We start from the raw sequence: 27463 nt of genomic DNA, 5'->3' as shown, positions 1-27463 counted from the left end.
CTGGTTTTAGACAGCCCTCCTCATTTGCTGTCCATACGCAAGCATAACCACAGCATCCAGGATGCTTCTTTGTTCTCTCACAGGCACGATAAATCGCTTCCCCCTGTGTTTCCAGTGTGCTTTACTCAAACTTCATTCACTGTATTAAAAGTAATTGCTCTGAGAGCTTTACTATCCTGCTGGCTTCTTCATTAATAAGTTAAATAAATCTCGGGCATGTGCTCAGTTAAAAAAGAAAGTAGTTTATTTCCAACAATATTTTCTACTGGTTTGTGCACTTCTCATGAGGGCAAGGACAAGATCTTTCCCGTCTCTGTCCTCAGCAATGATGACTTTGCCTGTCACATAACAGGGCTTGGTGGTGTTGAATGACTATGTTCTAAACCCACAGCAGCATCCTCTTTGACTTATGAGAAATATGATTTAAGTTCATGAGCCCAAAGTCTAAGCCAAACATGCCCAGAATTATTGAAGATAAGAAGACTTTTGCTTTGAGATAGAAGGTTAAAAAAATATACATTCTACTTCCTTGGGGCAGATGGATTCATTAGTGCCTGTCTGTGTGCTGGACAGTCAACCAGAGACCCAAGGGAGGGAGGAACCTGTCTTAGTAGAAGGCACATGACAGCGTTTCTCAACATCCCTGTCAGATCAGCAAAGTCAGACAGGTAAACAGGATCATAAAGAGCCTCAGAAAATGCCACGGTCAAAGCCTAGGAAAACATCCATCTCCCACTTGGGCTGCTCAAGAAGCTGCATTCTGGTCAAGGGCCCCGACTGGGGCTGCCACAGCTCTGGTTCCCCAGGAGCCCCGAGCACAGGACTGCTGCTAAGGAAAGGGCTTTGGGCAGCAGGCAGAGCAGACAGACCCAGGGCCAGGCCCTTCTGGACCTCATTCATCACCTTCTGGACGCTGTGCTTGTAATTACAGGAAAGTATCTGCTACTGATAATTACACCTTGTCATTTTCACAATAGTGAGGAAACCTACAACAGAAGGGGGTGGGGGACTCCAAGTAAACAGAGTCACTGAAGAGCAGGTGGATCGTATCTACCAGACATATACTCCTCTGACTTACAGCAATCAAGCCTCAGAGAAAAGACAGCAAGAAATAAGAAATCTAAGCCACAAGGTTCTTGTAAAAAGGTTATCTGTTTGGATTTTTAATACAAAATGACTCAAACAAGAAAGAAAAATATCATACAAGCCAGTTATTCAATTAAAAATAAACAGAAAACAAATTCAACAAATTTCAACTGACATTCCCTGTCTCCAGCATAGGTTAAAAAACAGGAGACCTCAAACCAATGTTTGTCCCTCTGAAGAAGTCTTATTTTTTTTTTTTTAAAAAAAGAAACCAATCCCTGAAATGTGGCAGGTGGTACCAGAGGCCACAGCTGTTCTGTAAATGGGGTACAAATGGTTGCTGGAGTACAGCCATCACCTCCAGCTGCTTGCTAGTGACGGTCATCTGAAGGCAGGTCAGCTTGGACACCATATGACTCTGGTCATAATGTAGCATGAGCCTCAGGTCACACAGCCGGGGAGCCTTCCATCTCAAATCTTCACTGAATCTCACCCATATACAGCCTCTTGTCACTGGATGCTGAGAGGACTAAGGGAAAAAGAACAAGACAAGAGAAGTGAAGGCTTGGGAACCCTTGGAGCTCAAGGGCCCTGTGTCAAGAGACAACTGTGACATGTAAGAGCAATTGGGTTTAGCTTGAATTCTCCTAAACACACACACAAAGGAAATTGCAGCCTGGCTTTTCAATCCAAGCCCCCTTGAAGCCCCAAGGATGGCTATGCTATGGGAACCTCATGCTCTTCTAAGTCAGACACACAAGGTGCAGGTGTATGCGCATGTTTTCGGGCTGAGGCTTTCTCAGACAAGGTTCTTAGTCTCTTTATTCACTGGGCTGACCTAGAGCTTGTGATGTAGACTGGCTAGCCGCAAACCTCTAGGAATCCTCCTGCTTCTACCAACCCAGGGTGGGATTACAAGTGTCCATCCACTCAGTCAATATGCTTCTGCTTGGTTTTTAAATCTATATATACTCCTGGAGAAAGGTAACATGTTCTTTCTTTAAATTTAAAGCTTAACTAATCAAATTTATTATAATTTTAATCAACACATTCACAAGTCATTCTTGTCTACAGTCCCTGCCACTCCAAGAGAGTAAATTATGGAGAGAACCTGAACTGAGAATGTCAAAAGAACTCAGTCTTTTAGCCAGCCTTTTCTGAGGTGAGAACTGAAGCCAACCACCATCTAGGACTGCAATTCCAAGATTGGCCTATAGATGGCAGCAACCCCCGGAAGATGCCTGCATTCCCTTTAGGCCTGTTAGCACCCCACTTAAATGCAGAGTAAACTTTTCTGAAATAAACTGCAACACTACTACTGTTTCATACTGACTCTCCCTGAGATCCCTTCCTGTGGTTTATGCGCTGAGTTCCTCCAAAGAGCCCAGTATTTGGGAAACTCAGGTAGGAAGATTCCCTCAAGTATGAGATCAGCAGGGGTTACACAATGAACACCAGCCAAGCCAAGGCTACATGGTAAGATCCTAGCTGGAGAAAACACACTTTTAGTTTTGCCTGGTGGTGGTGGAGAACACCTTTAATCCCAGCCCTTGGAAGGCAGAGGCAGGCGCATCTCTGAGTTCAAGGCCAGCCTGGTTTACAGAGCTCCAGGAGAGCCAGGACTACACAGAGAAAACTGTTTGGAGGCTGGAGGCGGGGGGCGTTTCCAATTTCATCCGAATCTTAGTGTAATAAGAAAACCTTAGGTTGCTTTAGCACTGGCATCCCCCTTTATGCTGACAACTGCCTTCTCTTACGGCCAGCTCCCCACCCCAAAAACAAAAACACCAGACCAAACCAAACCAAACCAAAATAACAACAACAACAACAAAAACCCAACTCCCCACAAAAAACAAACAAAAAACCCCAAACCCATGAAAACCCCACACCAAAATACCTCAAAACCCAAATTAGCACTGGATTCACACAATAGCCCTGCCTGCCTCTGTCCCTCAAGTCCCAGGGAGAGAGGCTGCTTTCTCTTCTGTAGCAGTCAGGGCAGATGTGGACTTACTGATAGGCTCATCAGGGTGGAACGCCACTTCGTTGATGGAGCCAGCATGGCCCGGCAGCTTATACAGGATCCTCCTGCTCGTAGTGTCCCACACGTACACAAACCTGCAAGGGGCCAGAACGACAAGTGCAGATCCCTTAGAGGTCGGTGAGGACACTGGGTTTTAGAAACTAGGACTCTACCAAGTAAATAAAGAATATCTGGTGGCTGAAAACCAACCAAATCCTGAAATTATAGAAACATAAACATATCCATGTTACTGGTACAGCTTGTTCGTAATAGGCTGCAAACGCAGAGGCAGGGGAAAGGCACAAACCTAGGTATACTTTTACTCTAAGACCCACACAAGCTAGGCACAGTATGTATACCTGCAACCCTGCCATGGGAATAGGCCAGCCCAGGATATGCTGTGAGATGTTCCAGACCCTCGCTCGACCTGTTGGGGACTGCGGACCACCAGGCCCCGAATCTCTTGTAAACAACTTGTTTTCCTCTGCTCTGAGCAGCCTGCAGCTGCTCTGAACACGAGACCCTGATGGCAGGGGAGTGGGTTCTGGTGAGTCTGCAGCTGAAAGATATCAAGAGCTGGGGCGTGGCCAGAGCCCTATATAAGCTGCCCCTGAGCACAATAAAGTTTTTTGTTTTTTTTTGAGACAGGTTTCTCAGTAGCTTTGGAGCCTGGCCTGGAACTAGCGCTTATAGACTAGGCTGTCCTCAAACTCAGAGATCCGCCTGTCTCAGCCTCCCAAGTGCTGGGATTAAAGGTGTGCGCCACCATTGCGCGGCTAAAGTGGGCATTCTTTTTTTAAAAATATTTATTTATTTAATATGTATGCAATTAATGTGTATGCCTGCAGGTCAGAAGATGGCACCAGACCTCATTACAGATGGTTGTGAGCCACCATGTGGTTGCTGGGAATTGAACTCAGGACCTCTGGAAGAGCAGGCAATGCTCTTAACCTCTGAGCCATCTCTCCAGCCCTAAAGTGGGCATTCTTGTATCAAGGATGAACCATGTCCCCATGTCTGTCTGTCTGTGTGCGTGTGTTTTTAAGTCTCCAGCACGGTTCCCAGCTCACGTACCGTCTCATAGTGCAGGCGCTACATCTACCCTCTAAGTAAACAAAGCTTATTAATTATACCTCACACCCTCATAGTCTAGGCTCAAGAGCAAATGAGTAAAAGCTCTTGAGGAGTTGGGCATATTGGCGCACACCTATAGACCCAGCGCTTGGGAGGAGCAGACAGAAGAATTCAAAACCATCCTTGGCTATAGCAAATTGTTCTAGACAGGAGGCAGAACCCTACCCTTCTCTGCCTCTTAGCCGGTGCTCATGCCCTCTTTTCTGCCATGCACAAACCACTGTCCCTCATGCCCACCAAGGGCAGAGTGGAAGGCTGACAGCACTGGAATCAGAGAAGCTGGGATGACCTCCAGGGCAGATTCACTAGCTAAGTAATCAGACAACTGTGACAGGGAATCTCTGTCAACCAATTAACTTTAAGAGGAGGGACCAAGTTAGGGTGTGGCTTTCTGGGACCTGGTGCGCCCTCTGTGAGGTTCCCTCGCGGCATATCCGAGTTTGGATTTCTTGTTCCTATTTCATGAGTTTACCCCTTACAATAAATAAATATATATATAACTGTTCTATCTTTTAGCTACCTTGTTTATTTCTCGAACCAAGATAATTCAACACAACTGCTTCCTTTTTCTTTTATAGTGATGGAGAAAAAGTGAATTTATAGCTTACTGAGAAAAATAAGAATATATGCAAAGTATCTGGCACACAGAACTAATGACTGCTGTTATTATTATGAGTACATGTGTTATAAAGCTAGAGTCACATGAAATCAGCAGCCTGGCTAGTGTCTGAACAGGGCTGTGGAGGGTTAAGTGCACACAAGGAAGTGATCTATCTGTAGGCAGAAAGGGGAAATCTGCCAAAGCCAGACTCAGCTGGAAAGCAGGTTTCTGAGGTGGATATTATCTCTCAAGTACACAGAAGCTGGCAGAAGCCTGGATCTCCAAGGGTTTACTTTAAGGCCTCACTCTTCATGGATGCCAATTACATGCTAAATTTAGAGGGTTTCTTGTCCTCTCCACATTTGGGCATGTCAACATTTGGTAGAAACCAGGTTACTTATGTAATAGAACTGCTTGCTTACTTCAGGCTAACTGTCGAGGTGGACTGTGAAATCCTGCCCAGCCCAACAGAGTGGATAGGCCTTGCTTCTGACCAAGCCATGCATCCTCATGTAAGGAATGGTGAGAAGGAAGGGGAATGAGAGGACACTGGAAAATGGAAAATGTGTGTTGGGCATTGTGGCTCATCATCCCTTTAGTCCTAGCATTTGGGAGGCAGAGGCAGAGGCAGAGGCAGGTGGTTCTCTCCGAGTTCCAGGTCAGCCTGGTCTACAAAGAGAGTTCCATGACAGCCAGAGCTACACAGAGAAACCATGTCTTGAAAAACAAAACAAAGACACAATTCGGGGCTGGAGAGATGTGGGTCAGTGGCTAGGAACACAGGCTGCTCTTCTAGAGGACTAGGGCTTGATTCTTAGCACCCAGATGTGGCTTACAACCATCTCTAATTCCAGGTTCAGGGAATCCAACATCCTCTTCTGGTTTCTACAGGCACCTGACATACCAGTGGTCCACAGACATTCATGAAGGCAAGACACCCATATAGGTAGATATGGCTAGATAAATGCTTTAAAAATCTTTCAAAAAAGATAAATAAATCTAAAACAATTAAAAAAGATACAATTATAAGGGGAAACATACCATCTCTACAGAAAATGATACAAAAATACTAAGAATGCTTTCCACTCTGTGAGAATGCAAACTTCTTGTACATTTGTTTTTAAAAAGACAGAGTCTCGCTATACTCGCCAGGACAGTCTCAAATTCTGACCCTGGATTAGTCTCCTGAGTGCTGGGTTACAGGCAAGCACCAGGCAAGGCTCCTTGGACTATTTCCTAAGTTTCTGTGTGTCTGTTTTGTTTTTGTTTTGTTTTTTTTTGAATGTGTCCTAGGCATGAAACAGCTTTGGCCACTAAGTCAGGCCTCTAGCTAGGATGAACAAAGGACTGCTACCTGCTCTGCCCTGGCTGATGTGGAACAACACCACCAGGGAGACGTCTCTGCCCATTGCCAGGGGGTAGGGTTAAGTTTTCTTTATCTCAATAATAGAAAATCTCTGAGATTCTTCATGGTAGCTTTTTAAACCTCTGAGACTCAAACCATTAATACAGCACTCTTTCCCTTAGCTATCCACTTGCCCCAAACACCCTGAATACTTGTCCAGTTTTCCTGACATTAAATTTGATCGGGAGAAAAAAAGGACTTAAAAATTTCCAAGCATGGCCGGGCGGTGGTTGCTCACGCCTTTAATCCCAGCACTCTGGAGGCAGAGGCAGGCGGATCTCTGTGAGTTCGAGACCAGCCTGGTCTACAAGAGCTAGTTCCAGGACAGGCTCCAAAGCTACAGAGAAACCCCATCTTGAAAAACAAAAAACCAAAATAAAACAAAATACACAAAAAAGCGAAAGAAAGAAAGAAAGAAAGAAAGAAAGAAAGAAAGAAAGAAAGAAAGAAAGAAAGAAAGAAAGAAATCCAAGCACAAGCCAGGTCAGGTGTAGTGGTGCTTTAAACTCATGTACTTGGGAGGCAGATGCATCTTTGTGAGTTCAAGGGTGGTCTGGTCTACAGAGTAACTTCCAAGACTAAGTAAGAGCTACATATGGAGATCACATTCTGAAAAAACAAAACCAAAAAAGTTTTTAAGCATGTCTCCATAGGGAATCCTAAACTGTGCTGAAAGCTATGAGCTAGGGCAGAACCCTGCTTACATGCCTCTACCACGAGTCTCCAGAGTTTCCACAAGCCCAGTGTCCTTGGCCCTCAGATTCTCTACTCCACCTGATTTCCTTCCAAGTACACATCACCAGGGACAATTAAAAACAACAGCATCTGATGGCGAATTCTCTCCCTTCTCTCCCTCACAACATAAGGCCCTGAACCAGTTTAAATTCACACGTAAAAAAGTCCTGGTTTATTAATTTGGCAGAAACATCAGCCCATTTTGCTTAGCAATGCTGGTACTTTCCACTGAGCCCAGATATGACTCTAAATCATCATCTGTCCTGGCAGCTATGACCAAATGCTGGGCTGAAACAAAGGCGTGTGGCGAGAGCACTATATAAGCTGCCCCTGAGTTGGCTTTCTTGTATCAAGGGTGACCCGTGTCCTGTCTCTTTCTGTCTGTCTCTGTGCGTGCTTTTAAATCTCCAGGCCCAATTCCCGGCTCGCGTACCAACCTGTAGTGGCACGGCGCTACAGGAGTAGTACTGTAGAGAGTAGAGCGGACCTGTGCTTTACAGGGCGCCCCTTAGTCACGTGGGTAAAGACGCCTGTTGTCTTCACACCCACACTTTAAATGCGAGACCCGAACAGCCACATCATTCTCTACCTTACTCCAGGAGCCCTTACCTGTCCGCTGAGCCAGCAGCTATCTTGCTTCCATCAGGTGACCAAGAACACCGCAGGAGGTTCTGTAAGGAGAGGGACGTACCAGACAGTTAATAGGCCAAACTCCTCTTGCTATACTAGGAGTCAATTGACTTTAAATTTTCTACTAGGCTTTGAGTGTCTCCCCAGAACAAATATCAGCTAATATATCCCTGCTCAGAACAGCATGCTTTGTAATTTTACTTATTCTTCTTCAAATACTTATCTCATTATTCTATGTGTATTATTTTAGGTGTTTGGTCTGCAGGTATGCCTGAGGTATGCTTGGTCACTGAGGAAGCCAGAAGAGGGCATCACATCTCCTGGGAATGGAGTTACAGACAACTGTGAGCTGCCAGGCGTTTGCTGGGAGTCAAGCCCTGGTCCTCTGCAACCTCTACAGGAGCAACCAGTGCTCTTAACTGCTGAGTCAATTCTCCAGCCTGCTTTGTAATTTTATACCACACAAAAAACTAGATGCAGAAATGCTTAACCTACAGTTATTAAGAACAAACCTGGCAACAAAAATTTGTTCTGTCTTTAAACAAAGGCTCCCTTTGCTCCACTTATCTTGATCCTCATTAAAACGTTTTAAAATTTTATCTTTTTTTTTTAATTCTTTTGCTTTATCTTGAAGAAAAAAAAAACCCAAACCCAACAAAAATAAGATTTGATTTATAGGGTAAAACAATCTCAGTGAACTCTCAAAAGAAAATCATTAATCTCTTTTAAGAAACTCAATGCTAAAAAAAAAAAGCAGCTTCCAAAGGAGCTGATCAGATACTTGAGGATTTGAGGAAAATTCTCTTGGACTCAGGCCATTGTGATTACAAGGGGAATGGGTATGGACCCACAGCTCTAACAGCAGGTATCTGGTAACAGCAATGGGAGTCGGGGTCCACAGACACTGATTTACAGGGCTGAGATTCCTAAGGAATAAAAGGTCAGGATGCCCTGTTAGGGAGGGAGGCATTGAAGTCACAAGTCCTACAAACTTTGAGGCAGACGCGGAGCCTGCTCCTGGAAGAGCACAGGGACGCTGAGGCAGAAGAGAGGGAGCTTCGATGACGACGGTTACCAGACTTCACTCATTCTCAGAGGGCCAACAACTCTTCACCCTTCAGCATCACTAGATAAATGTTTCTTCAGAGCAAATGGACAGGTACCAACCCCGTGGCAGGTGCCACTCACCTTCTCAAAGTTGTGCACATTTCCTTGAAATATCTTCACACATCTTTCTTTGGGAGCAAAGGGCCGGACATCCCAGACACGCACTACAAAGCAAAACCAAGCCAATCAAACAACAAACATAACTACAAGCCAGCAGCTTCCACGTCAGTAACAAATACTGTCTCCTGGTTAAGGAGGTCCAACATGACATAATACTAATTGCTAAGGCTCTTTTTGACTTCTTCCTTTTTTTTTTTTTTTGAGACAGGATTTTTCTGTTTAACAGCCCTGACTGTCTGGCAACTCACTCTGTAGACCATGCTGGTTTCGAACTCACTGAGATCCGCTGGCCTCTGCCTCCCAAGTGCTGGGGTTAAAGGCATGCGCCACCACCACCCGGCAGATAAGGCTCTTTCACTCTTCCAGTAGGGTCACCAATGATCATCCTCCTCATTAAGCTAAGGGCACAGAGGACGGAGAGCCAAGGACATAGAAATTGCAACGATGTAGTTAAATCTTCCTGTGTTTGTCTGCCTTTCACACACACACCCCACAGGCAGTTTTGGGGGGAGAGTGAGACAGATCATAAAACATACAAAATAAAAAAATATTTTCCAAATGATTTCTCTGCCAATTCAGAATCACATCCAGCAAAGTCTCAATATGACAATGATTTCGTTTAATCTAAAAAATTTTTTTGGAGGCTTGAGAGATGGCTTAGCGGTTAAGAGCACAAATTCTTTTTTTTTTTTTTTTTTTTGATTTTCGAGACAGGGTTTCTCTGTAGCTTTTGGTTCCTGTCCTGGAACTAGTTCTGTAGACCAGGCTGGCCTCGAACTCACAGAGATCCGCCTGCCTCTGCCTCCCGAGTGCTGGGATTAAAGGCGTGCGCCACCACCGCCCGGCTAAGAGCACAAATTCTTGCACAGGACCTCGGATCAGTTCCCGGAACCCATATGGTGACTCACAACCCAAGTGCTGGGTTAAAGGTATGTGCCACCACTGCCCAGCTGACTCTTTCCTTTCAGTACGGAGTCCTAGGAGCAAACTCAAATAATCTAGTCTGAACATAGGTAGCTTAATTAGCTGAGCTATATCACCACTTCCCAATAACATTACTTAATACTAACTCCTGTGGTGATATTTTGTCTGTGATCTGACAGCTTTCTGAAGATCAGAATGTGGAGCTAGTCATACTAGTTAGCCATAGAGGCCAGGCAGTGCCCAGCACACACCTTTAACCCAGAGGGAGCTCTGTGAGTTCAAGGCCACCCTGGGCTACACAGGATTGAATCTGTCTAAAAGAGAAACAGAACAGAGCTCAAATAAAGGGGATCCCAGCACTTGGGAGATGGAGACAGGAAGGGAAATGGCTGGGCAGAGAGAGGAATATAAGGTGGGAAGAGATAGGAGTTCAGAGTATTCAGTCCGAGGATTTGTAGAGGCAGGATCTTGCCCCCTTCAGGCTGAGGATTCAGTGGTAAAGTCTCTCTAGTGGCTGGCTCCTTTACTTCTCTGATTTTTCTTTATGCCGATATCTGACTCCAGATTTTTATTATTAAGACTAATTAGAATCTGTGCTACAACCCCCACCCCCACTTTTATGGTCAACAGACACTAGTCCCAGAACATTTTTGTTCTCCAAAGTTACCTGTATTGTCCATTGCATTGGACAAGAGATAAGATCCCTCAGAACTTAAACTCAAGCCAGTTACAGAATCTGCATGGCCTCTCATGGTGTAGGTTAATTTGTTTTGACGCAGGTCCCAAACCTGTAACAACACAAAACTACACTCAGGATTCAAACTGAAAACTAGCAGAGAAATGCCAGGTGTGGTGGCGCACACCTTTAAGTCCAGCTCCCAGCACACAGGAGGCAGAAGCAGGCAGATCTTTGTGGGTTCAAGGCCAGTCTGGTCTACAGAGCCAGTTCCAGCACAAATAAGGCCATAGCAACAAGCAAATGAATAAGCCAAACACATCAGAGTCTAGAGAGATGACACAGAGATTAAGAGTATTTGTTGTTCTTGTGTAAGATCTGGGTTTGGTTTCCAGCATTTACATGGTGGTTCACAACTGTAATTCTAGCTGCAGGGGAATGAGTGCCCCCTTCTGACCGCTGGCACCCGGCACACATGTGGTGCACATATATGTGCACATGCAGGCAAAATACTCATACACATCAAATAAAGTGAAAAATAAAAAGAAAGAAAAATAACTATATAAACCAGATGACAGGCTTACTGGTCTACGTCTAATTTGAGTACTCAGGAGGCAGATGAGGAAGGATTTTAAACCCGAGGTCAGCTTGAATAACAGAGTTCCAGACTAACTTGGCTATGAGACCATCTCAAAAAAATCATAAAGGCCAGGTGATGGTGGTACATGACTTTATTCCCAGAACTTGGGAGGCAGAGGCAGACAGATCTCTGAGTTTGAGGCCATCCTGGTCTACAGGATGAGTTTCAGGACAGCCAGGACTATACAAAGTAACCCTATCTTAGAAAGAAAGAAAGAAAGAAAGAAAGAAAGAAAGAAAGAAAGAAAGAAAGAAAGAAAGAAAGAAAGAAAGAGAGCCAATGGCACCCCTGAATTTTAGCATTTGGGAGGAGAAGCAGGAAGATTAGAAGTTCAAAGATACCCTTAGCTATATAGTGCATTTGAAGCCAGAGGTCTCAAAACTAAAAATTAAAAATAAAAGTAGACAAAGCTAGTTACAGTGATGTATGTATATGAGAACATCACTGAGACAGAGGCAGGATTGCTGCAAGCGCCAGGCCAAGCAGGGACACAAACAAAACAAAATGAAAACAAAGCCCAAGATCATATATAGTAAACACGAAACTGGAAAACAGTTAAGATTTTTCATCTTATGTTATAATATATAGAAACAATGTCTATGTACTTACATATGTATGTAGGTATGTATGTATGTTTAGAAAAAAGAAAATGAAAAGCGTATTTATGCAAAGAGCCCTTTGAGCCTCCTCTGGAAGACAGACACAAGAGTATCTGTCTAGGAGTTCTGCCCTTTGTTGTTTGTTCATCGTTCAAGTTCAAGTCCAGAGCTTTGAGTGCTACCATTGATGACATCACCAGCATATCTTCTGTCCGTTTGTCTTTTATACTTTTAGTAATGCTGGAGATTGAACATAGGGCCTCAAGCACACTAGGCAAGTGCTCTCCCGTTCTGAAAGATTACAAATAGGAATGCTTTGCATATGCCTGGTACATGGCAGGCTCTAAATATTATTGAGCAGTTCCTAAAAATAACTCTAAAGCCAAAATATAAAAAATTTACATAATAGGCGATTAAGCAAATATGTAAAAATAAACATTAACAGGAACAGAAATAGTCTGGATGTCAAAAGGAGAAAGATTAGCAATTTTGTGAAGGTCACTGGTATTATAAAAAACTTCATTTAATACTGCCATGTAATTTTTCTAAATGAATAAAATATCTGACGTCCTCTAAAGCATGGCATTTTTTAATATTCAGAAAGGAGTTAGGTGCATGCACTGATGTGAAAATTTGAATACTAGGGCTGGAGAAGTGGCTTGGTGGTTAAGAGAACTTCCTGCTCCAGAGTAGCTGATGCATAGTAACCTTGTTCACCCACAGTGGGTGGCTAACAACTAACATTAACTCAGCTCCAAGGGACCAGACACCCTCTTCTGCCTCCTAAAGGATGTACACACACCCCTAAGAACAAAACAAAACAAAACCCCACTTTGAATGGATCAGATACTCTCTTCTGCTTCCTAAAGGATGTTATATATATACACACACACACCTTATAAAACCCCACTTTGAATGTCTAAATACATGCCTACAATGCCAGCATTCAGAAAATTAAGATGGAAGGATGGTAAGTTTGAGAACCTACCGCCCAAACAAACAAAACAAGCCAGGTGTGGTGGTACACACTTTTAATCTCAGCAGAGATTTAATCAGGAGGCAGAGGAATACCTGTGAGTTCAAGGTCAACCAGAGCTACATACACAAAACAAGAGAACTCCAAACCAAGACTTATTTTAGAAAAATGAAGGCTGCAGGGCTATGAGAATCAGGACACTTTCCAAAAACATAGGAAAGAATATTTTAGAATACAGAGCTAAATTTAACTGCAGTATTCATGGGGCTATATTTATGTTTCTCATATCTGAGATAAGCTCAAATTTCAGAGTAAAACTGGTATATATTAACATACAATGGCTAGGATTTATTCTCTGCAGAGACCCCGCCCTAAGAGGAGGGATAATACACGCCTCTGAGAAGACAGTAAACTACACTACACAAGGACCAGGTAGACCTTCGGACTACATTGCACTGTGATGCACAGAAGGCCCAGCAGCAGCATCCAGACTGTTTGTGGTAAGAACCCTTCCTTCGATCTGTCTGACCTGTGGTGAAGACAGGAGAATCAAATTCTCACAATTAAAAAGAAGCTGGTTCCCCAAAAGCTACACACTCATATGTCCCCAACATCCTGGAAAAGGAGCTACAGGACAAAGAGTTCAATGGTTGATAGACATCGGAGATGGGGCTTGGCACAGAGGGCAGCTCTGGGTGGCAGCGGGTGGCTGTCAGCAGCACGACCTCTGCTCTGGAAAGCACTGGACTAACTGTTAAGAGTGATGAAGCTGGCTGGGCGGTGTTGGTGAAGGCCTTCAATCCCAGCACTCGGGAGGCAGAGGCAGGCGGATCTCTGTGAGTTAAAGGCCAGCCTGGTCTACAGAGCGAGTTCCAGGACAGGCTCCAAAGCTACAGAAAAACCCTGTCTCATTAAAGCAAAAAACTAAAAACAATCTGTTGGGTGAGAAGGTTCAGCAGATAAATGTATTTGCTACCAAGACCAACAGCATGAGTTCAATCCCTGGGACTCATAGGACAGGAGAGAACTGATTGCAAATTCTTTTCTGACCTCCACTCACAGAAATAAATGTAATTAAAAATGAATAAACAAATACCTAATCAGGGCCTAACTACACTCTGTATTCTTTATTTGAGAAAGGGTCTGTGTGTAGCTCCAACTGTCCTGGAACTGACTCTATAGACCAGGCTGGCCTTGAACTCATAGTGATTTGCCTGTCTCTGCCTCCAGAGTGCTGGGATTAAAGTCGTATGCCACCAAACCTGGCCATATTCTGTATTTTCACAGCTCCCCTCTACCCACGGATTGCACATATCCTATTAACCATCTGGCCCTTGATAGCATTTATATGAGCCGATATATATTTATATGTAACCTTTGATTTAGGAAGTAATCAGAAAAAGAAAAAAAAAGTAAGTTTCAGGTCACTATCTTCTTTTTAGTTGGCATTAAGTGCCAACCTTGTACAATCTCAAAACATGTAGAAAGATTAGCTTCTGATATATGAATGGTAAATATAAATATAAATAACCATACCTTGATATCATTGTCTATTCCACCAGAGATAATCTGATCGCTTGTGTCATTGAAAGTCACAGCCAGCACCTGGTAAGTGTTCTGAAATGTCTGGATAGCTGCTTTCTTGCGGATGTCCCACAGCTGAAGAAAACAGGCAGCATCAGTAACATCCTTCTCAGGAGCAATCAATCACACAGAACACCCCCACACCTACCATCAAAGCAACGGAAACACTGGGCTCTTGCTACTGCTCGGCAGTTCAGCTATTCCCCACCTCAAACTTGCCCACTCAAACTCCAAGTTTAAGACATCAAATTACGAAACAGCTGAGTTTGCCTACAAGGCCACACACCTGTTGATAAGCTTTAAAATAAACAGGATGGGGGTTGGAGAGATGGCTCAGTGACTAGAGTACTGGTCGCAAGCCTGATGACCTGAGTGACAGCAGACTCCACATGCTCATCACGGTGTGCACATAAACAAACAGGTGAAATTTAAAAAAGGGAGGAAGGAAGGTGCCAGCGAGATGACTCAATTGATCAAGTATCTGCTAGATACCTGAGTACCTAGTTCAGATAGATCCCCAGCACCCATGAAAAAACTGGCACAGCATATGCCAGCTTACCTACGAGTCTAGTGCTGGGGAGGAGGAGTAAGACTTGTAAGACTCTTATACTACTGTCACAATTCGAAAGGTTAAGAAAATGCACCAGGTAGTGGTGGCACACGAGGCCAGCCTGGTTCACTAAGGGAGTTCCAGGACAACCAGGGCTATACAGAGAAACTTTGTCTCAAAGTAAAAAAAAAAAACATTAAGGAAGCGAAGCTCAGAGATTGAACTGCTCAAAGACACACAATCCGTAGCTGAGCCATGAATCAAATCCTCGCAGTCCATTAATTCCAAGTAGCAGTACATTCTATGGTTCTAATAGAATTTTGTAGGGCATTATTTCAACTGGTAAAATTTGAAGTGTGCTCTGGAAAATGAGTTAAAACTAAGAGAAGAGCACAAAATCAGTAGAAAGACAGGCTAGAGTTTACATCATGCCAACTCAACTGCAGCACAGACAGACAATACCTACCTTAACTGTGCCGTCATCGCTGCCAGTGCAGACGAGCTGGGGGCCCCGCCGGGCTGGGTAACAGGAGTTCACAAAGGACGTATGTCCCTTCAGCCTCTTCACCCTCTCGCCTGTTTCACTATCCCACACAGCCACCGTCTTATCTGTCGATGCTGAGAAGAGCATGCTAGAAGAAGAACATAAAAGATATGAGACAAACGCTAGGGGCTGGAGACAGCTCAGTGGTTAACAGCAGAGACTGCTCTTCCAGAGGACCTGGGTGTGATCCCCAGCACCCAGATAAAGGCCCACAACAAGCTCTAACTCTATTTCCAGAGGATCTGATGCCTCTTTTGGTCTCCACAGGTACTACATGCATGTGGTACACAGACACACAGGCAAAATAACATAAATAAACAAGATAAATCTCAAAAAAGGAAAAAAAAGGGGTATGACAAAAATCTCTTTCTCACTTGCCAAAATACGTCAGATTTGTCCCAAACACTGCCTGCTGCACTGTGAATTTAGCTCATGAACCCAGGGTGCCTCCCTCGTCCTGCAGTTGGCAAATCTATTCACCTTCTGGATTCACTATCAGGTTGACCCACACTACACAACCAATATAGCAGCTTTTTCAATCAATCTTTTCCTTCTTTGTGATATACCTGGATACAAAACCCTCTCACACAGAAGTATTTAAGTTCTTCCTGCTGAGGTAGAGGAGAGGCTGATTGTCAAAATTCTAGATTTAAGAGCTGAGTAATTCCAACGCTTTGCTCTGTCTCTGGGAATGATTTCTAAGTTAAACTTGATCTTATAATGCCCTCTTTTCCCTTTGATACAGGGCGGTGTTATGTAGACCAAGCAGGTCTTAAACTCAAGATACCCCTGCTCCATCACTGCCCGAGAACTGAGATTGGAGCATGTGCCCATGATAATGCTGAGGAAAAATTCTACTTTATGATAACAGGCGTGGAGCTTATACATTCGTGTCGTATATGTGCGATGTTCAGAGGGCAGAAGAGGGAGCACTGGATGCTCTGCAGCCAAAGTTACTGAGAGCCACTGGCCAGAATGTGGACACTGGGAGCTGAACCTGGGTCCTCTGTAAGATCACCAAGTGCTCTGTGATGATTTGAATGAAAATGGTTCCCACAGGCTCATAAGGAATGGCAGTATTAGGAGGCATGGCCTTGTTGGAGTAAGTGTGTCATGGGGTGGGCTTTGAAGTTTTATATGCTCAAACCAGGTTCAGGGTCATTCTCTCTTTCTGCTGCCTGCTGATCCAGATGTAGAATTCTCAGACACCTCTCCAGCACCGTGTCTGCCCCTGTGGCCACCACAACAGTAATGGACTAAAACTCTGAACTGTAAGCCAGCCCCAATTAAACGTTTCCCTTTATAGAGTTGTTATGGTTGTTGGGCAGTGCTGGTGCACACCTTTAATCCCAGGACTCAGGTGGCAGAGGCAGTTTGAGCCCAGTCTGGTCTACCTACAGTCCCTTGTAATGCTTTCTTAATTTAAAATGTTAATGATGAAACACTAAAATTTGAGAACAGAAATGTAAAACAAGCCAGGTGCAGTGCCATATATCTATAATACCAATTATTCAGGAGCTGAGGCAGGAGGACTGCAAATTCAAACTCAGCCTGAATAAATTACCAAGATTCAAAGAAAACAAAACAGGGTCTTTGGAGATGGCTTATCTGTTACAAGAACCAGAGTTCAAAGCCCCATGTAAAACACCGAATATGTCCATGCATACCTGTAACCCCAGCTCTTTGGTGGGGCGGAGACAGGAGGATCATTGGGGTTTGCTGCTCACCAGCCTAGCTCTAGACTCAGTGAGAGACCTTGTCTCAAGACACTAAAATACAGATTAAAGCAGGACACCTGATGTTCCTCTTTGTCCTCAAATGGACACACACACAGGCACTTCACCCCTAAAATGATACCATATACAATTACTATAATGTATTTCTTAGAATACAGGGATCTAAACAAGTGACAATAAAACATCTTGAAAAAGAAGAAAGAAGGAACGACTATGGCAGGATGAGATTGCTCAGAGAGTAAAGGTGTCCACTGCCGAGTCTGCTCTGTGATGACCCACAATATAGAAAGACCCGACCCCCAAAAGCTGGCTGCTGACCTCAACAACTGTGTCACATGTAGTCACACATACACTATTTAAAATGTAATTAAAGAAAAAAAGAAAATTAGCTTGGTTCAATCTTCAGTGCCATAAAAAGAAAGAAAGTTATCAAAATGTGTAACAATAAGATTGACTTGGTGTAACTAAATATCTGTAGCACACACACACACACACACACATATATCCTAAAATTACACAATATTAATTTTTATAACATTTGGTAGGTTAAAGCAAAAAAAAATCAGTAGACAAGATTGTAAGCTTAGTTTACATTATGGATATGCTAAAACTCAACAATTTTGGTAGAAAAGGACTTTAGCAAAGCATATAACAAGCAGTAATTGGAGAGGTAAAAATGTGAGTACTTTTTCCATCTACTTGCCTTTTTTGTTTGTGTTTTTAACATAGCTTATTACTTTCCTGTGAGATCTCTTAGCAAATATAGGCACTTGCCTGCTTGACTCCAAAATCCACATAAAGACAAACAAGGAAAACTAGCTCCACAAAGCTGTCCTGACCCCTACATACGTACCCCTCTCACAGAGACATCACGTGCACACACAATAACAGGTAAATTTTTTTCTTTTTTTCTTTTCTTTCTTTCTTTCTTTCTTTCTTTTTTTTTTTTATGAGACAGGACCTTACTATGTAGCTCTGGCTGCCCTGGAAATCACTCTGTAGAGCAGCTGGCCTTGAACTTAGAGATCTGCCTGCCTCTGCCTCCTGAAAGCTGGCACATGCTACTATCCCTGCAATAAAAATTTTAAAGAGCCAATTTCAAATTACACTTGCCTTATTAAAGGCAGTGGTGGTGTATGCCTTTAGACCTAGCACTTGGAGGCAGAGGCAGGTAGATCTCCATGAGTTTGAGGCCAGCTTGGTCTACAGTGATATTTCCAGGACAGCCAGGGCTACACACACACACACACACACACACACACACACACACACACCCTGTCTGGAAAAACAAACACCCTCCTTCCCCCAAAATTGGCTTTACGTCTTATAAAAACAAAAAACCCCACTGGTCTGAGTACTGGCATATTACAAGATAAACGATGATGAGCTTTCAATGGTCTACTGCATTGTCCATGAGGGCCTTAAAATTGTGATCCTCCTGCCTCAGCTTCCTCAGTGCTGATGTTATGGGAGTACACCAAAACGCCTCACCAAAACGTAGCAGTTTTTGACTGGATCTCCCAAGAGATGAAACTCAGGGCTTGAAGGGTAAAGACATTAAGCAGTAGTATGGGAAGCCATCGTCAACCCATTATGCAGAACACTCACCTGCCATCTGTGTTATAATGCAGTTCCATCACTGCGCCACTGTGTCCCTTCAATGTAGCATAGTTATCACAGTCACCATAGACATTCCACAATACTGTTAAGAGGAAAAGGAAACCCATCACCAGTCAGAGAATGGCTAATATAAAATAATCAGAAAAATACTTCTGAAATTATAAGACCATAGAACAACACTGGCTCTACCAATGAGACCAAATCTCGCTACACTAAAATTGCTGTGTGCATGCGGTCCCTCAGGTATGTATGTGCATGAGTGAACACGTATGGAATGGCGAGGACAACTGTGGCTGCTGTTGATCAGGCATCATCTACCTTTCCCCTTTTGAGACAGACTCTCTTCACGGCCAGGAACTTGCCTAGCAGACTAGGCTGGCCAGCTGATGGGCCCCAGGGGGTCCACACCTGTCTACCTCCGAGGATGAAAGCACAACCTCGCTACCTGGCTTTCTACTACCCTGCTCTGTATGAGTTCTGCAAACTGAACTCAGGTCCTAACTGACTGAGCTTTGTTTTCTCAGCCTTAACTTATTAGACAAAATTTGTTTATTTTTATTTCATGTGTTTGAGTGTTTTGCCTACAAATATGTATATGCATCGTATGCATGCCTGCCTATGAAGGCCAGAAGAGGGAGCTGGATCCTGGGGATTTGAAGTTAGAGATGGCTTTGAGCTGCCACGTAGTTACTGGGAACCGAACTTGAGCCCTCTACAAGAGCAATAACTACACTTAACTGCTGAAATATCTTTCAAAACCCCTCAGGTTTAATTTTAAAAAGTTAGTACTTTTTCTTATATGCTCAGAGTCTGCAGACAGCCTGAAAAAGGAATCATTGAGCTATATCACCTCAGCTTTATTTTTCTATTTATTTTTTTAAAAAGATCTATTATTTATTGATGTGTCTGGAAGTGTGCAGGCTAAGACACCATCAGAGGTCTGAAGAGAGCACTGGACCCCCTGAACCTGTACTCTAGGATGTGGGCTGGGAACTGAACTCAGGTCCTCTGGAAGAGCAGCGGTGCTCTTTTTTCCTTTTTTTTTTTTCCAAGACACGGTTTTTGTGTTCCCTGACTGTTCTGGAACTCACTCTGTAGACCAGGCTGGCCTCAAATTCAAAGATCTACCTACCTCTGTGTCCTGAGTGCCGGGACTAAAGGCATGGCCACTCCCTGCTAACAAATGTTCTTAACCGGTGAGCCATCTCTCCAGATTGTACTTGTTTTTTTCAAACATGGGCATTCCTAATGAGTGGCTGAGAACCTGGTAGCAGATGATTTAAATGAGTCACCACTTGAGGATCCAATCTTTCTCCCTCATACACTAGGATCCTGGGTATGGATTAAGGTCTCATGTTTTTATGAGTAGAGACGTTCTCTTTCCTCTTAACTTTCAGGCCTGTAATCCCAATACTTGGGAGGCGGAGGCAGGAGGATTAGAAGTTCCAAATTTATTCTCACTACGTAGCCAATTTGAGGACAGCTGGGGCTACACGAGAGTAACGGAGGAGGGAGAAGAGAGAGACTATATAACTCCAACCAAAGCAACCTACTTTCCAATTAGCAGCATGCTTCTTCTTATTTAACATATGGACCTACGTACGGCTTGACCTGAATGACTGCTCAATATTTTGACACCTGTTTTAGCATGCTATCACTATAATTTAACTTGCATATTTAGACTGATGCTTGATGCCTTACATAGCACCCAAAATTAAAAACAACAGCAACAACAACAAAACATTATTTAGAGAGAACAGTAACTCCAGAGTCAAAAGCTGTGCCTTACATATGAGTCGGTCAAATCCTGACGATGCCAAGGTGGATCCATTGGGGTGAAACTTGCAGCAGTACACTTCTCCTTCGTGTCCCGAGAGCAGCATGATTGGGGCTTGCAGGGACGAACACCTCGGAGGCCCCTAAACCAAAGAGAAGTGTGATCCGTCACTGTACACAGGCAAAGGAAGCTGTAAAGTTGGGACAGCGCATTTCATTTGGGTTAGGGAATGGCACCTCTGCTCACAGAACTCCCGCCTCTCACTAGACAATCCCTTGGACATTCCAGTGTGTGCCCACCATACTACTCTCTTCCCTAACTCTGCTTCTGTTCCACAGTCAACTGTTGACTGCTGAATCATGCTTGACCTCATTTATGCCTCAGAATCTTAACATGAAAAGATGTCTCCCATAGAGCTCTCCTCCTAGTGACTCCTTTTAAATACTCATCCCAGAGTCTGTTTGTTGTTGTTTTTCAAGACAATTTCTCATTATAGTCTTGGCCGTCCTGGAACTCACTCTGTAGACCAGGCTGGCCTTGAATTTACAGAGATCAGCCTCCCGAGTGCCGCCTCAGCCTGCGAGTGTTGGGATTAAAGGTGTGCGCCACCACCGCTCGGCAAGTCTGTCTTTAACACTCACACTCAAGTAGCAACCACCTCCCCACCAGCCTTCCATCGGGCCCACAGCACTCCACCAAAGCCCCATCACTACCTGACCTTACCTTCCTCGTGCCATTGCTGACATGCTTCTTTTTCCCCAAAGAAATGAAGCTCCGGGAGTGCAGGAAGAACATTTCCCAGACTCCGGCCCACCCAACTAGCCTTTGAAAAACCCTGCATGGTACAACTTATTATACAAAATAGATTTTTGGGGTGTGAGCAGGGTTTTGATATACAGTCCAGGCTAGCCTTAAATTTTCAGTCCTCCTGAGTGCTGGTATTAAAGTGTGTATCGCTATGCTTGCTTTGGAAAAGTAGTTTCTGATTATCGTTCTGGACACTAAAACTAGGTTTGGCAATTCTTCCAACTCTGGGCTGACAACCTTTCTTGTCAATTAAGAGTAAGTGTACTACTAATAATCCTGAAATCTCGTTGGTAGATTCCAGTATACTAACTTATTTTTATTATCATGTATTAACTGTACAAAGTAATGGGTTTCATTATGAAATATCCATAAATGCAAATAATGTACCACGATCATACTCATCCAGCATATCTATTCAAAAATTAGTACATGTGGGTCACAGAGATGGCTCAGTGGTTAAGAGCACTTACTGCTCTTCCAAAGAATCTGGGTTTGGTTCCCAGCACCCACGGTAAGCAGTTTTCACGTGACTTGTAGCTCCAGGTTCAGAGGATCCAACAATCTCTTCTGGCCCATGAGGGAATCCACACGCACGGGATAGACGTGCATACAGATACACACACACAGATAAAAATAAATCTAATGTGTTTAGGTACCGGAGAAAGAGAACTCAATAAAACCATGGACCTTGCATTCTAGTGGGAAAAGAGTGAAGGGAAGAGAAACAAAACAAACAAGTCAAACACCTCACGTTGTGCGCAGTGGACAGAAGTAATAAGGGCTCCAGAGCAGGGTGTTTCAACTGAAAGTACAGTGGCCAGGAAAGCCCCACTGAGAAACTGGCATCTGAACAAAAACTTGAAAGAGCCGACAGTTAACCACGTGGGCATTTGGAGTAACACCCCAGCAAACGCAACAGTAACAACAAAATGTAAGGACACATATGTCGGTGCTACTTGAGCATGACATGCTAGAAAACTGGTCGATGAGCATGGGAAAGAGGGGAATTAGTACAGAGAATTTGACATTTTTTTTTTAAACTTCAGAACAAAACAGAAATCCAACAGAATGTTTTCACCAGATAATCATGTGATTTAATGTTGTGATGATTCCCCTGGCTATTGGATTAATTACTGATCCTTGATTCAAAGACAAAACCAGAAACACTAAACCTGCAATGATGCCAGATGACATAAAGACGGTTTGACTAGGAGGTAAGGATTGTGGTTACGTAGTTCTTTTTTTTTTAAATTTCAACAGAGTTCTGCTATAATAGCCTATATTGGTTTAAAACCCTTGATCCTCCTGCCTCAGCTTCTTGAGTGATTATAAATTTATGTGTCCAACTTTTTATTTATTTACTTTGGAGACAGGGGGATCTTGCAATGTTAACATCTTGCTATTTTAAAAACTAAGTTAGTATACTGGAATCTACCAACGAGATTTCAGGATTATTAGTAATACACTTACTCTTATTTGACAAGTAAGATTGTCAGCCCAGAGTTGCAGCCTGGCCTCCAATTCCTTCGCTCAAAATTTTGTCAGCCTTCTGGGAAGATACAACTACAGCCCCACGCCACTAACTTTATTTATATATTTTAAGGACCACACCAGCAGACTTTAAAGAGTTGCGGCAGGAGGCACATTTATTTTCTTCTCTGAACCTCATAGGGAAGTATGATCACTATTTTACAAGACATGCCGTTAGGAGTACAGGTCCAACTCAAAGAAGTCTGTTTTCCCCATTTGCAAAATAACAGTTCCTTTTAGGCTGTTACCAAGATTAATGGAAATTTCACATGCAAAACATCTAACACAAGAGTCAACGGATGGCTGGGCGGTGGTGGCGCACACCTTTAATCCCAGCACTCGGGAGGCAGATGCAGGTGGATCTCTGTGAGTTCGAGGCCAGCCTGGTCTACAAGAGCTAGTTCCAGGACAGGTTCCAAAGCTACAGAGAAACCCTGTCTCAAACAAACAAACAAACAAAAAACCAAAAAAGAGCCAACGGATGTTAATTACTGTTAATAATGCAAATTTAGAGAAGGATTAAAGTAAATTGTACCAGGTAGCAAAGCGAGCCTGTCTCATTCATTTCCCTTGCTTCCCCTCTCACTCACTCACTCACTCACTCACTCACTCACTCATTCATTTATCCATTTTACAAACTTTTCTGAATGTTTCATTCACCCATTCTGCAAACTTTTCTGAATGTTTATTTGATGCTGAATCCCTGAAGATTTAGGATGCGGAAGTTTGGATCTTGATTTTGAGGACAAGTGTTTAAATAGTTTAGTGCTACTTCACAGGGTGACTGAAAGGCTGAAAACAGGCGTCCAACAAGGAAACACATATGAAACATACGCAGAACACAGAGCAACTTTACAATCCTGCTTGGACATCAGGTTCAATGTCTTTCCGTTCCCGCAGCGCCAGTACGGTCCGTGGCGAGAGGAGTGGAGGGCCAAGTCGGGATGCCTCCCACTTACCGCTTGTAGCAAAGCTCCCGGAGTCGCCTGCTGCTGTCCGGCACCGGGGCCGGACCCCGCCGCTCCCAACAGCAACTCATGCCGCGGCCGCTTGACAGGAACCAGTGGTAGCTCCGGGCCTTTGCGCTTCGGCTGCTCGATCATGGCGGTAACCACTATCCTCAGAGCCGCCACTGACCGCGCCGCCGGTCGCAGGCGCCGGGCGATTGGTTCCAACTGAGTTCTTCCTCCAGAACTTCCGGGGAGGAACAACCAATCGGCTTCCAATATTTCCTTCTGCAACGCCCTCTGAATACGCTCCTGCGATTGGTCCCTTCATGGTGACGCCACGAGGGCTCGACTCTGGGATTGGAGCGCGGAGCTGGAGTCCCTCCTAGGCGCGCCGTGCATTGTGGGTTGGGAACGCGCTGAGCAGGTTCGGCACTCCTGGCGATGCTGCGGCTCCCGGGCTAGGAGCCGGCGCGGAGTGAGTGTGTGGGGAACGAGGCGGGTGGCTGTTCCAGTGTGGAAACTGCGACTAGGTGCTAGGCCTGAGCCTGTCCTTCTCAGCTGACGGCCTTGCCATGGGGGTGGGGGGCATTCCCGGAAAGAGTAGTCCCTTGGCAGGCTAGAGCGGAGCTTTAGGATCTCTGGCCGCCGGACTCGAACCCTAAGGCCGCTGTCCCTTGACAGCTGCTCTGCACAACGCCGCTTTTGCGTCCAGGGCTGTGCTAGCGTTCCCCGGGACTGATGCCCGACTCCCGGCCTCCCCGCTTCAATGCCGGGTTTGGTTGAGGAGGCGGACTTAGTTTATATCACCGGTTCAGCCTTCTTTTTTAAGGGCTGAATTAAACAGAAAGCGGTGGAGGAAATATCCGATGGCTCCTCCAAAGTACAATTTTGTTGAGAAATCTAAGATTCATGCTTGTGTATCGGGCCGTCTCGTAAGTGGTACAGTGATATTTATTGTGCAGATCGTTGAGGAGACACTGAAGAAACATGGTCCCGAACCTCAGGGCTTTAGGGTCTCTTGGGGTGTGTGTGGCAAACCTGTTAAACAAATCTCACCAGCTGATTGGAAGACTTAAGAGAGCGATTAGTTATGAGTAACTAATAAGGCTGAAGGGTTTTCGGAGGAAAAGATGTCCGAGCTGTTGCTCTCTGATGGGACATTTCTAAACAGGGGAAGAGAGGAAGGCAGGACGTTCTGCACAGAACAGCCTGTGCGGTGGTGCCCTATCATTTGGGAAGATGACTAAGAATCACAAAGAGCCAATGTGCTGAGAGAAAGCTTGAAGGGGGTATGGTACAAGATGAACCTGGAAGCCATGAAGATTTGCAGGAATTTGTAGCATTAACTTTAAAATTAATAGGAAAGCAGCAAAAGTTTTGTCTCTCCTCCAGGGTGAGGAATGTGGGGGAGGAGATGGTTCATTCCTTCTGCCTTAATGGTGTTGAGATTGGAGAGATGAGGAGAGGTTTACTGGAGACCACGTTGTGGGAATGCACAGTAGTTCTGATCTTCCATGCCAGTGAGAACCAAGCTGGAGATGAGACTGAAGACAGTTTAACAGTATCTCGGACAGCTGGGAAGGAAATGACATAGGATTTGGTGATGGACTGGATACAAGAGAGGATTATGGTCTTAATGCCAGCACTGGAGGCTGATCCAGGAGCATGGCTACAAAACCAAGCCTAGCCTGGGCAACGCTGTGGTTTCCAACCCGTACCAGGCTGCTGGAGTGACACATTTCGTCCCTCTCCCCACATTGCACAGGGACTCAGATACGCTTCATGCCTGGGATACCAGCACAGGGGAGTAGAGTTTGAGTTGAAGCCAGCCTGGGGTACATAGCGGTAGTCTTTTTTCCTTTTTGATGTTTTTAAAAATTTATTTGTTTTATTTTATGTGTGTGAGTGTTCTGACTGGTTTCATGTCAGCTTGACAGAAGATAAGGTCATCTGAAGGGAGGGAATCTCAATTGAGAAAATGCCTCATAGACAAGTTTTTAGGGCATTTCTCCCCCCCCCCCCAAGATAGGGTATCGCTCTGTAGCTCTGTCTGCCCTGGAACTCACTATGTAGATCAGGCTGGCCTTGAACTCAGAGATCCACCTGCCTTTGCTTCCTGAGTGCACCTACGTATATGTATTTGTACCTCATGAATGCCTGGTCCTAGCAGCAGTCTGAGAAGGCATCGGGTCTCTTATGAATGATTGTGAGCCACCACCAGGTAGGTGGTAAAAACCCAAACCCTAAGTCCTCTGAGAGAGTAATGTGTACTCTCAACCTCTGAGCCCTCTCTAGCCCTTACATAGTGAGATTCTAGCTCTACAAAACTAGGGCCTGGGGATGTAACCTCTGCTCAGTCCTTAGTACTGCAAAAAGAAAAACAAGATTTCCCCCCCCCCCCAAAAAAAAAAAACAAGCTTTAGGCAGAGTTTGGGTTGCACACCTTTAATCCCTGCACTCAGAAGGCAGAGGCAGTGGGTAGCTGTGAGTTTGAAGCTAGTGTGGTCTACATAGAGTTCCAGGATAGCCAGGGCTACTTAGAATTTGTCAGAAAGAAAAGAAAGCTTTAGATTATGGTTCTTCATACTCTTACTTAGAATTTTTTGTGTTTTAGAATTATCATTTTATGTGTATGAATGTTTTTCCCGAATGTATGTATGTGCTTCATACATGTGCCTGAAGATTTCAGAAAAAGGCATCAGATCCCCTGGGACTGGAGTTACATACTGTGAGCCAGCAAGTGGGTGCTGGGAATAGAACCCGGCTCCACTGGAAGAGCAGCCAGTGCTCCTACCCACCACTAAAGCTGTCTCTCCAGCCCTCATCACTCTCTCACAGCCTAGTTCTGCAGAAACAGCTTAGCTCTGTTTCCTCAGGGATCGCTCTTTCCATGACTGTGTGGAGAGAAACTTTGAAACAAGAGGAATTACTGTGTCTGCCCTCATTTTAGATGTCCCAGTGCTATTACAGATTCTATATTCACTAATTAGTTTTCCAAATGTTGTAGGGATTAATGAAGGTCTCTTAATAGAACCATAGAGTTTAAATTACTAACACCTGTCCTGACATGTGAGCCAAGGGATGCTGGGTAAGAAGAAGGGCAAGTCTGGGGATGAGACCACCCAGCTGGAAATAAGAGAGGCGGGATTCAATCTGACTATAAAACTTAAAAATAACTTGTTTATAAGTCATTTCTCAAGAATGGACAGATTAGCTGCCATCCTATGTATTTTTATTTGTGTGTACATGTTTTGTGTGCAGGTGTGTATGCATATGTATGTATGGAGATTGATGTCTGCTTTATTGAGACAGTATTTCTCACTACATGTGATACTCACTGATTCACCTAGATACTAAGCACCGTGCCCCAGGGACCCTCCTGCCTCTGCCTTGCAGGTGCTGCAGTGCTGGCATGACAAGCCTGCATATTTGTGCCTACCTTCTTTGCTTGGGTGCTGGGGATGATGAATCTTAGGTTCTCATAATTGCATGGCAAGCACTTTATGCCCGAGCCATCTCACCAGCCCCCAAAGGTGTATATTTTAAGTTTAAAAAGCCCATAGAGGGTCTGGGAACAGCTTAGCTGCTCAGAACTCTTGCTGCTCTTCCAGAGGACCAGGGTTCAGTTCCCGGCACCCACATTGGGTGGCTCATAACCAATTTTAACTCTAGCTCCAGGGGATCTGATGCTCTCTTCTAGTTTTTGTGG

The 27463-nt window shown here is 44.3% G+C and overlaps 2 protein-coding genes and 1 non-coding gene across 6 annotated transcripts in view; 1 reads left to right on the top strand and 2 right to left on the bottom strand.

Annotated features, from left to right (window-relative positions):
• Positions 1–1133: 1133 nt before the first annotated feature.
• Snrnp40 (small nuclear ribonucleoprotein U5 subunit 40) lies at positions 1134–23961 on the bottom strand. The gene is made up of 10 exons (XM_075945811.1): positions 23764–23961; positions 20480–20609; positions 18679–18772; positions 15257–15422; positions 14193–14315; positions 10433–10553; positions 8803–8885; positions 7594–7655; positions 3101–3204; positions 1134–1615 (listed from the first exon to the last, which is right to left on the bottom strand). Exons 1-10 carry the CDS (start codon positions 23905–23907, stop codon positions 1566–1568), a joined length of 1077 nt encoding a protein of 358 aa, XP_075801926.1. The 5' UTR covers positions 23908–23961; the 3' UTR covers positions 1134–1565.
• LOC142834530 (small nucleolar RNA SNORA48) lies at positions 6125–6264 on the bottom strand. The gene has a single exon (XR_012907621.1). It is a non-coding gene; the product is annotated as a small nucleolar RNA SNORA48 (small nucleolar RNA).
• Positions 23962–24123: 162 nt separating the features above from the next.
• Positions 24124–27463, top strand: part of Zcchc17 (zinc finger CCHC-type containing 17) — a 48137-nt gene continuing 44797 nt past the window's right edge. The window contains exon 1 of one of the 4 annotated variants that reach the window (XM_075944716.1): positions 24124–24229. The gene's annotated coding sequence lies outside the window, so the exon portion shown is untranslated. The remainder of the gene's footprint in view (positions 24230–27463) is intronic. The other 3 variants (XM_075944718.1, XM_075944719.1, XM_075944720.1) reach the window with 3 other exon arrangements.

This window comes from Microtus pennsylvanicus, chromosome 13 (genome assembly GCF_037038515.1).
Source record: "Microtus pennsylvanicus isolate mMicPen1 chromosome 13, mMicPen1.hap1, whole genome shotgun sequence".
Lineage (NCBI taxonomy): Eukaryota > Metazoa > Chordata > Mammalia > Rodentia > Cricetidae > Microtus > Microtus pennsylvanicus.
This window is presented reverse-complemented; position numbering and strand designations above follow the sequence as displayed.